Genomic DNA, 11,251 nt, shown 5'->3' on the forward strand with positions numbered 1-11,251 from the left:
ATTAGCAGAAAATACACAGCAAGCTACATTGCCGTTCTATACCTTTCAACAGAACAGTTGAAACTTGACTACCTGTCTTGCTTCTCAGATGTGGTGACTGGCCTACTGTGTATTTCTAACAGATCATTTGTAAGTGGAAACAATAGTGACATTTCATCTGTTCTGTTGATGCGTATACACCTGAAACAGCACCTTTCTTTGCCCCTACCAAGGTGGTATATTTCTGACATTTTCTGTTTTCTTAGCTCACGGGTTAAGATGCGAATAATTGTCCATTTGATATGCGTACAATATCTTCCATAAGTTTTATTTTGTTTTGTTTTGCAGTGCTACCATCATTTACAAAATCACCAACAGATCTTACTATTCGAGCAGGAGCGATGGCCCGTTTAGAGTGTGCTGCGATTGGTCATCCAACACCACAGATAGCCTGGCAGAAGGATGGTGGTACTGATTTCCCTGCTGCACGAGAGAGAAGGATGCATGTTATGCCAGAGGACGATGTATTTTTTATTGTAGATGTGAAGATAGAAGACATTGGAATCTATAGTTGCACAGCTCAAAATAGCGCTGGAGCCATTTCAACCAATGCAACGCTCACTGTACTTGGTGAGTCAATGTTATCATTCAACAGATATAAAACTTCAAGAGAAATGTGTAGCTTTTGTGATGTAGTATGGAACAAGGAAGATTTTCTTAATACCTTACATTGAGTTAGTGTTTTGTCATTTGCAACTTCTGTGACCTTCAGCACATATCCGATGCATTATTTTTAATTGCTTTTTTTAAAATTATAACAATATAAGAAATAAAAATCTGATATATTCTTTTAAACCAGAAACACCTTCATTCGTGCGTCCTCTTGTTGATAAAACTGTAGCAAAAGGCGAGACCGCAGTTCTACAGTGCATTGCTGCTGGAAGTCCTCCTCCAAGGTTAAACTGGACCAAAGATGATAGTCCTTTAACAGTGACTGAGCGGCACTTCTTTGCTGCTGGAAATCAGCTTCTGATTATTGTAGACTCCAACGTGGAAGATGCTGGAAAATATACTTGTGAAATGTCAAATACACTCGGCACTGAACGAGGCCACATACGTCTGAATGTAATTCCTATTGCAAACTGCGATTCTACACAGAGTGCTGCACCATTTGAAGAGGATGGATGGTCTACCATTGGAATTGTAATCATTGCAGTGGTCTGCTGTGTGGTTGGCACTTCTTTAGTCTGGGTGGTTATTATTTACCATACAAGAAGGAAGAGTGAGGACTGCAGTGTTACAAACACAGGTGTGACAATGCTTTGTAAACTCGTAATTATTTAACACTAAAAGCACAGAAGTTTTACCTTTCGTTTTTTTCCTAACCGAGAAGAATTAGAAGCCAGAATAATAAGAAATGTGCATTTTTAAATGAAGCTTCTTTCACTCTTTCTTTCCTCTCATACTCAACTTTCCTGATTGATTGCATTGATTATTTCCGGTTACAATTCCCTGAATATAATTCACTCAAGAAATGGGGTTGTAATATGTGACTGAACCTTGACCTGTAAATATTGGCAGGCTATTCATCTATAGTAATGATTACAACCCAACTTGATCCTGTCCTTACTTCACCCGACTATACTTTTCCAGCCACTGGCTAACCATCTGAGAGAATCATTCATGATTAGTCTCATATTTGTTTTCTACCTTCTCATACAAGCATCAGAGGAGCAGTTAAAGCATTCTGACTACTGCTGCCAATGAGATCATGTAAATCGGTATGTGTTGGGAATTAGACCTGAAATGTTCCTGACACGTACAGCTCAGCTATTCAAGTTGCAGGTTAAGATATAATGCCATCATGGGAGTTGGATTTTTTTTCCCCCCCATAAGCCCTTCTGTTGTTTTGAGTTAACCTGTTCTGATACCCCACCCGCTCTTTAAAAATAATGAATGCTCCCAAGATAATTAACTCATCACTTGCACCTGTAGTCACATTTTTGTGTTATGACATACTGCAACATTTTGAAAGCATTGGAGATGGAGCATTTTACAGCATTTATTCCCGCAAGTAAAGCTTATTGCTTCTACTGTAATGACTCCATGGGCAAAGCAATTAAAATAGCTATCCGCCGCTATATTCTGGATTTTTATTATGAAAGTAATGTGGAAGAAAAATTGGATTAAAAGTGTACTTTACAATGTTGATGTCTTAATTCCAATACATGGGGTCCCTGATTTATGATCATCCAATTTATAAATGCTTAGGAAGGCAATCCCATACATGGGTGTAATTTCAAAAACATGACATACGAGCAATTCCTGTACTTTTGAATGGCTACTTTAAGTTGTCCTGTATTGTTTTCCGGCCTGCGAACAAATTGACTTGGAAACAGACTCCAAAACAGAACCTGTTTGCGACCCAGGGGCTGCCTGTATTTGCAAATGTTTTTGACTATTTTGACAATCTGAAAGAACCAAATAGATTTTAATCATCAGTGATGTATATCTGGGAAATATTGCAGCATCACTGGATGTCACCCCTGATTAATATAAAGCCAGTATTTGATTTTATTTTCATTCCTCACTGTCATGACTTCTGTTCTGAGATCCAGCTATTATAAACAGTTCGATCAAAGGGAGAATTATTGTCCTTGATCCTGCCTTCCACTGTCTGTAACATCCTCCAGCAGGATTCTCTGAATAGAATTCAGAAACAAGAACTCTTGCTTGACCAGTGGAGAACGTGAGGCCAGTTGTTCTGAATGCATCGTGGCTGTCTGTGATTGGCTTAACTAAGCACAACTGCAGATATGACATCCAGGAATTGATGTCAGCAAAGCTGAATACTGCATCATACTGAGCACTCATGGACTGAATCCTAGAACTTAACTAGCTGCTACTTTAGATTCCTTAATGGAAGAGTTGCATGACGTTGTGGCTTGTCTTGTGAATCTCAAATTCAGCACGTTACATGACAAAAAGTATGTACAAGGCTAAGTTCATAGTACATGAAACACATCAGCATGTTACTTAGAGATTATAGAATAACTTCTAAAAGTGATTAACACTACTGTTGCTGTGTTCAAGAAATAGCAGCAACGTTTGATATGTATACATTAGAACCAAAATATTTTTTATTCTACATGGAACTAAAGTGCTTTTGAGAAATTTTATTTGGTAGTTTTTATTTAAAATAAATTATTTTAATAATTAAACCACAGGCGGTAGCATTATTTAAAATTATGATACTTTTTTTACAGATGAGACAAACTTACCCGCAGATATCCCAAGCTACTTGTCTTCCCAGGGAACGCTATCAGATCATCAGGAAGGCTATGGGCGATCGGAAGCTGGAAGTCACCATCAACTTATGACTGCTTCTATGAATGGATATTTACTTCAGCATAGAGGAAGTGATGGTAAGCATTCAAGCTAGTTAGCATGGAGAAAATCTTCAACATCCCATAATCGTCTACCCGTCTTTGTTTGCCTTAAGTCGTTAAAGGAGTGGAGTTGAGAATCTTTCTACTCAGCAGCCCAGCCTGCTAGCAAAACAGCAAGAACAAAATTAAGAAACAAAAACAAAAGTTGCTGGATAAACTGGGCAGGTCTGGCAGCATCTATAGCGAGAGAGCAGAGTTAATGTTTTGAGTCTAGTGACCATTCTTCAGAACTGATAGCAGCTAGGAAAAAGATAGTATGTATACTGAAGACTGAATGGGTGGGGAAGGGGGAGGAATGAGTAGATAGGCCCAGAGAGGGAGAATGATAAAGCAGTTTAAAACAGAATTAAGTATACTTTGTTGATTTTCACGTGGATGCATCTCCAAGTATGTCAGTTGACTGTCTAATGGAGGGAAGATGAGAAAACGTTTCTGCTGCCCATCCCAAACAGTTTACTGACAAGCAACAGGAAGGAATTTGAGATGCTTCTCCGAAAACCACTTGTGTAGCTTTACCTTGATTTTGTTGAAGATTTTTAGAAAAAATCGTACGACATTTTTTTTTGTATAGATCAGCCTTATTAGTAAATGTGTTTTCTTTTAAGATCTTTGCCATATTGACAATGGAAGCGACACTGATCTCGAAGGCATGGCTGAACCACTAGTTTTTCATGACCCAGACCAAGCAGGCTCGGTGTACATGGGAGGAACTGTGTATGATTCTGGACAGCTGGAAGGAATCCATCAACACGGTAAATGCAAACTAGGTGTTTTAGTACAAAACCAGAATACTGCAGATGCAGAGACATTGGCCATGCTAAAACATCTCACTATTGTTATTTCAACCAGATGGAAGCTCTGATCAAGTGGTGGCTTGTGCCAGTGCATATGATGACTCCAGCATACATTCAAAGAAAAAGGAGTATTGTCAATATTCCCAAGTGCCCCCAGAAGACCCCTTTGACCAGGCCATCGCAAAGATAATGGTACAGATCCCAAATTCAAACTTGTTCAATTCTGTGCAAACCCTGCACAAAGGAACTACTATTGGCATTCCAGGTTCAAGCAGAAATTCAGAAAAACTACCAGCAGCCATGTATGGTGGTACGTATTTTGTTCGCTCAATGATGTAGTGAAAGGATTAAGAACAGGTTGCGTGTCCGTCTTGTTAGCAAATTTGAATGTTGTAGTATATTTTTACATGTCAATTTAGCCACGAATAAATGATATTCAAATTGCAATGTTGGATTGATTTCATATTAAAGTAGTATTTATTTGCTATGATAATTAAAGCACAAGCATATGCATTTCTAAAATTGCATTGCGATTTCGTCCCAGGCTGATTCCTGGGATGGCAGAACTGATATATGAAGAAAGACTGCATCAACTGGGCTTGTACTTGCTGGAATTTAGAAAAATGAGGGGGTTCTTATAGAAATATATAAAATCCTGATGGGATTGGACAGGATAGATGTTGGAAGACTGTTTCTAATCATGGAGAAGTCTAGAACTAGCGGGTCACAGTCTAAGAATAAGGGGTAAGCCATTCAGGACTGAGATAAGGATGAATTTCTTCACTCCTCAAGTTCTGAACCTGTGGAATTCTCAATCACAGAAAGCTTATGGGGCCAGTTTGTTAGATATCTTCAACAGGGAGCTAGACCTTGCAGCTAAAGGGGTCAAGGGGTATGGAGAGAAAGTGGAAGTGGGATACTGAAATTACATGATCAGCCATGATCGTATTGAATGTTGATGCAGGCTCGAAGGGCTGAATGGCCTACTCCTGCACCTATTTTCCATGTTTTCTATGTTTCTGTCCAGTTTTTTTATTGTGGAAATGGATGTGCTCCACTTGAAAAACCTGCAATTTTGGGCAGTTTGCTTTCAATTTCTTTCCATAACTCGGAGCCATAGAAGCAAAATGTCTTTTTTTTCCTAATCAACCTGCCTAAATCATTGACTGCATTATAAACTGATGGCATTACTTGGGATTGAGCAGCCTGTGTTGTTCAGCTATCCACTGAATAAATTGCTACCAAAGAATCAGTTACGTATTCAGAATTCCTGTTGTTTTACAAAGCATGATCACATTGCTACAGTAAATTTTTTGACCTAAAAATTGGCCTATTTTAATTGAAAGAAAGATTTACAGTACTTTCAATTAAATCCTTTTAAATGCAGCAGATTTTGTGTCTCTGCTTATTTTCCATGTCCATTTTTCCATTTTTAAGAAGGATTGAACTTGGATTAAAAAAGGAACAAATTTGTGTCGGTAGAACTAAACTGGAAACTTGAGTAATGTTCAAAGAACACTATGATCTTTGTGGTTCAGTGGATTTTCGAAATTCTACTTTTGTTCAGGATTGAAAATTTACAGATACCTTCTGCTTCACTGGATAGGAGGGGAAAGGCATTTATCTTGTGGCCCTATCTTTCACCCGACTCTAAGATGTTGCCAGCTTAAAATCCTTCAGTAGATTTGAAAGTAACTGCATATTTGACATGCTCCTTTTGAAAACAAGCATACTTGGATCTACTGTGGACCGTTCAGATTTCTATAAGATATGTCATGACAAAAATTCAAATATTGCTTCAGTATTTTTCAGGCTACTAGTACATTACCCCTCGTAGGCCTCTGTTATAATATTCCAACAACCAGCAGAAGCTTTTGTTAAAATTTTCAAATGCCATAGTTAATGGGTTTGTTTGTTCAATACTACACACAGACCTTTTTAACTTTGCCATCCATTTGTATTTCTGTTTGTGCAAAGAACAAAAGACATAGAAGCAGGAGTTAGACTATTTGGCCCTTCAGGCAGTATCCACAGAGAGAAGAGAGCAAGCTGACATTTCAAATCTACATGACACTTTATCAGAGCTGTGATGCTGCCTGACCTGCTGTGATTTCCAGCATCTGAATAATTTGCTCCTATGTAGATTATTTGACCCCTAGAATCTGCACCTCAATTCAAGACATTGATGGCTGCAACTTCACTTTCGCACCCACTTTCCATATCCCTTTATTCCCTATCTTGCACTACTTCATTCTTGATATTTGGTGCTATCATTTTGAGAATTTTGCAGTGGCCTATATCTGTTGCTTGAGTTTTTATTCACATGGTCAATAACTGCAAATTTCTTTTTTCAGAATGTTATTTGCTTTCAAAACTCTGTTGTGTAGACAAATGGATTGAAAATTTACGAAATTAACTTGGAAGATAAAATGCTTCTTTTACATCTGTTTTCAGGGACATTTGGAAAACCTCTGTGGAGAACTCTTCAAGATCCCTATTCTGATTGTACCCAGCCAGCTGCATCTCCATCATTAACACTTCATCACAATCCTCGAGCTTTATTCCACACTGACTCTGAGGCTGAAGAAGAATCAGACAATCCTCCAGTTTCCGTCACTGGGCAGCACAATAGTACTTATGAGCACAACGTTCATAAATGCAGGACTCCAGTATTTCAGCCTTACAGAGTTAATACGTAGACAGACGAACTACCATACTGAAATTTATTACACCAAAGAAAGACTTGAACAAACTACCTCATAAAGCCGTATTGCGGAAAGCGATTCTTTGATTTAGGAAATAGTTGTATCATGAACTGGTTATAAATCGGCATAAACTGATGATGGTTGGACCAAGAGGAAACGTTAGCGACGTATGCTTTTATTTTGAGAACACTATCCTTCTGAAGTATGATGAATTTGCTATATTTTTTATTATTTTATACTTTTTTTACTGAAATATAAGTTTTCACCTGTAAATTATGTAAATAACCAGTATTTTACCTATGTTTGTATAATAGGGGATGCTTTTTTACTGACCTTCATTAGTATGCTAGAATTTATTATTGGCGGTACAGCATGTTAGTTATGTGGTGCTAGTTCTGACTTTCTGACAGAATTGTAGTGCCTTGTTTGCACATCTAAGTTGACAATAAAATGGCATTTGTTTTGAACCATATATTTGAAGGAGCACATATTTATGTTCAGATTTGAATTTATTTGCTACGTAATCTTTGTAACTCGCATCATGCATTTAAATTAGCATTGCAGCTGCCAAAGATGATTAAATGACCTTAACATAGGAGATTTCCACTGGTAAATGTTGAGCCTATAAATACTGTGTTGGGCTGCAGTGTGCCTTGTGTGGGAGATGTGGCAGTACAGATATTTCCTAATTTCATGAATTTTATTTTATCTCATCATTTTGTCATCAGAACATTAGGCACCCACATTTCTGGTTTACATCGAATATTTTTGATATAGATACATAGTGCACCATAATGATCAATACGAAATGTAAAGATCAAGCCTGTTGTATATTAGGAAGCTTTAATTGCTCGGGTTAAGGTTATTGTATCTTAATTTATAGATCTTACCCAATGTGATCCTTTTACTGAGCAGTATGGGTTGTAATTTTTAACACTTTTTTTTGTGTTGTTGTTTAATTGTTTGAGCTACATAAAATGAAAATACCACTGCAGTTAATTTGTTATTTTCTGTCACTAAATGTGTTTTCAAGAAAGTAAGTGTTCCTCCCCCTATCCCCTGCACTTTCAGACTTTTGGTGACATGCTACATAGTCAATAGGCTTTGCAGATAAATTGTCTGTCTGGAGTAAGTTACATTTGCTTCAAAAAAAATGCACTTTTCTCCTTCATTCCACAGTGTAAATGCCTCTCTTCATGGTAACATTCTGTTAGCCTAGATTATATCAGAAGTATTATTTTTAGGTATTTGTAGATGCAAATCCTTACCCTGTCGTTACTGTATGTATGATGGCGTGTCTAGTGCTTGGGACTTAAAGCTTTTTCTTAAGCATTTATGTGCATTCAAAACAGATATGAGGTTAGTGTGCAAGATCTATATTTCTTTGTCTTCCATGGCATGTAAGTATTTCTGTGGAGGTCATTATTTGTTGCTTGACTTGAATTTACTGTGAACTGAACGTTTCAGAGAATGCTTAAGAATCAAATACGTTGCTGTGGTTTTGGAGGCCAGATCAGGCAAGGACAGTAAATTTCCTTCCCTGAAAGATGCTAGTGACAACTGATGATAATTGTCACGGTCATTATTACAAACTTTCAACGCCAAATTTATCAATTAATTTTAAATCCCACCAAGTCCCTTGATGAGATTTGAACCCATGCCTCTATGGCATTAACATGGCCCTCTGGATAACTAGACAGATAACATATCATAACATCACCGTATTGCCCTAGATACAAATAGTTGGACAAAGTACAGGTACGCCCGTTCTGAGGAAGGGTCAGCGGGCCCGACGTGTAATTCTGATTTATCTTCGCATGCTGCCAGATCTGCTGACCTTTTCCAGGGATCTCTGTTTTTATTACAGGTGCATTAGTTTCTGTTTAACTGTTTGGTCTCAACTATTGACTGAAAAACATGTAACCTACTGTAATGTGAAAACTATTGAATTGTGTTGCCAAAGAACTCCAATAGATCAGGATGTTGCACTTTGCTTCCTTCACCTGTAAAGCATGTGCAATGACCCATTTTCTTCAATTCTGTCTGTCACTCCCCCTCCCTCATCCATCCAGAAACTAGAAATTGCAAGTCAGTCGAATCAAACAAGAGGTGGTGCTAGATGTTGGGGGTGCATTCGGGGAACATTGATCATTATGTTATAAGATTTAGGATTTTGGTGAAAAGTGGCAATGAACAAGCTAGCGTAAGAATAAAAGTGATGGAGAGCTCACTTCAATGGAGTAGGGCTGGATAAACTGGAATAAAACATTGGTAAGCAGAAACTAGCTCTGCATTGGACTACGTTCAGAGAGCTGATGGAATGGGCACACTCTCAAATATGTTGCCTCAACAAAAGTAGAGCTAGCAAAGCCAGGATGAAAAGGGAGACAGTAACTAAGTGAAGAAAAACTACTTAAGACGGAAAATACAATTGAAGACCAAGCTGACTACAGAAGAGAGAAGTAAGAAGAATAATTATGGGGGAAAATGACTGAGCTGGCAAAGGGATGTCTGAAAGTCTTTGATAGGCACATAAATAAAAGGATGAGAAAAGGAGTTTACACATGGAGGCATGGCAGAGGCATTAAGTGAATAATTTGCTTCTCTGCACCAACGAGGCAGATACTGTCTGGATCATGGTGACAGAGGATGAAACTCAAGTTACCAGAAAAGTTTGAAATGAATGAGGTGTTTGATAAACTGTCAGTATTAGAAGATGCTTAGTTTAGTTTTCGTGGTTTGAAGCTTCTGAAAGTTTCCAGAAATAATTTGGTACAGCATTAATAGTCAAAAGGGAAATAGTTAATTTGGAACAGCCAGTATTGATTTGTTAACAGAAGATTGTGTCTAATTAATTCGGAGTTTTTTTTTTGAAGAGGTAACTCAGTGGGTTGTTGAAGGTGTGCTGTTGATGCAGTGTAGATGGACTAACTTCCAAAAGACAATAAATTTCAAAAGTTATAGCTCATGGAATACAGCAGACTGTTGCGATGTAAATGCAGAATTAGCTGAGGGATGGAAAACACTAATATGTAGGCAACACAACCTTCGGAACTCTGTCTTTACTGCAGAGAATTGTATCTTCTAACTCTGCTATTCCCAATTACTATTACATTTCTCTTTTCTCTCATGATTTGAGTGACCATTGCTGACCTCTCCATCTCTTCCAATGCATTATCCCTTATCTGTTGAGTTTCCCACACTCCTTCCTTCACAATTATCATTCCCTTTGTGTCCCAGATGCTCCTTCCAATCCCTACAATTGACTTGCCCAGCTTCCACCTTGCAGCAGTGGCCCCTAATAAAACCCTGCTAGGCTTTAGACATGCTTGCTGAGCCAGTGGGTTTGGTTGCAAACATTTCATCACCTTGGTAGGTAAGACTGTCAGTGCACCTCCGGTGAAGCATTGGTGTTCTGTCCCGCTTGTTGTTATGCCTCGGTTTGCTGGGGTGGCTGGTATTACTTACGGTTCTGTTTCTCAGTGGTTTGTACACCGGGTCTAATTCAATGTGTTTGTTGATGGATTTGACCTTGTGTACAAATTACTGAGAAATAAAACCGAAAGTAATACCAAGCACCCCAGCAAACCGAGGCATATAAATAACAAGTGGGACAGAACACCGACGCTTCACTGGAGGCACACTGACAATGAGCAGGGTGAGGAAACGTTTGCAACCAAACCCACCGGCGCGGTGAACAAATCTACAACCACATTCACAACCCGAGCTACAAATCATCTTGAACCTGCGAGGCTTTCGATGAGCAGACCTCCAGGACTACCCTATTGACTGATCTAGATAGGCAGCCATAGCTGATGAGTGACCAGGCCCATGACTGGCATAGTGCTAATCTGGCAGACTAGTTAGACTGGAACTGAAGGCCTGACCATGGCCCGATCCTGACTGTAATGATATAGAACTCCTGACCCTGACCACTTTAAGTAGCCAATTGGCCATATCCAAGCCTCTGAAATGGGATTGGGTGCTGCTTTTGAGACTGCAGTGAGACCCTCTGAATGATCAGAGTCCCCTTTGACTTGACTGAGGACAAAGGTCGTCTGGAGAGCAATTTTTTTTTGTTGTTGATGCTCATTCCAAGTAGCTCTGTGAAACAGGAGGTTGGGTTTCTTTGACTGCTTTCAGATTCTGAAAGGGCATGACAAATTTTGGTGGATGGCCCTTTGGGGAAAAACCTAGAACTGGGGTGGGGCACCAATTTATAAATAGATTTTAAGGAAGAGACGAGGACTTTCTTCTCTGAGGGCATTTAGTCTTTGAAATTCTGTTCCTCAGCATTAGAGGGAGGGCTATTGAATATACTCAA

General features: G+C 38.7%; 1 protein-coding gene across 1 annotated transcript in view; it reads left to right on the forward strand.

Moving 5' to 3' along the window:
* The window catches only part of lrig3 (leucine-rich repeats and immunoglobulin-like domains 3), a 58,725-nt gene extending 51,326 nt beyond the window's left edge, over nucleotides 1-7,399 (forward strand). The window contains exons 14-19 of the mRNA XM_020525180.2: nucleotides 328-609; nucleotides 839-1,288; nucleotides 3,246-3,404; nucleotides 4,034-4,180; nucleotides 4,278-4,532; nucleotides 6,677-7,399. Of these exons, the coding sequence (XP_020380769.1) occupies nucleotides 328-609; nucleotides 839-1,288; nucleotides 3,246-3,404; nucleotides 4,034-4,180; nucleotides 4,278-4,532; nucleotides 6,677-6,921 (1,538 nt within the window). The 3' untranslated portion in view covers nucleotides 6,922-7,399. The remainder of the gene's footprint in view (nucleotides 1-327; nucleotides 610-838; nucleotides 1,289-3,245; nucleotides 3,405-4,033; nucleotides 4,181-4,277; nucleotides 4,533-6,676) is intronic.
* The last annotated feature ends 3,852 nt before the right edge of the window (nucleotides 7,400-11,251 follow it).

The sequence above is a fragment of the Rhincodon typus genome, chromosome 18, assembly GCF_021869965.1.
Source record: "Rhincodon typus isolate 14 chromosome 18, sRhiTyp1.1, whole genome shotgun sequence".
NCBI lineage: Eukaryota > Metazoa > Chordata > Chondrichthyes > Orectolobiformes > Rhincodontidae > Rhincodon > Rhincodon typus.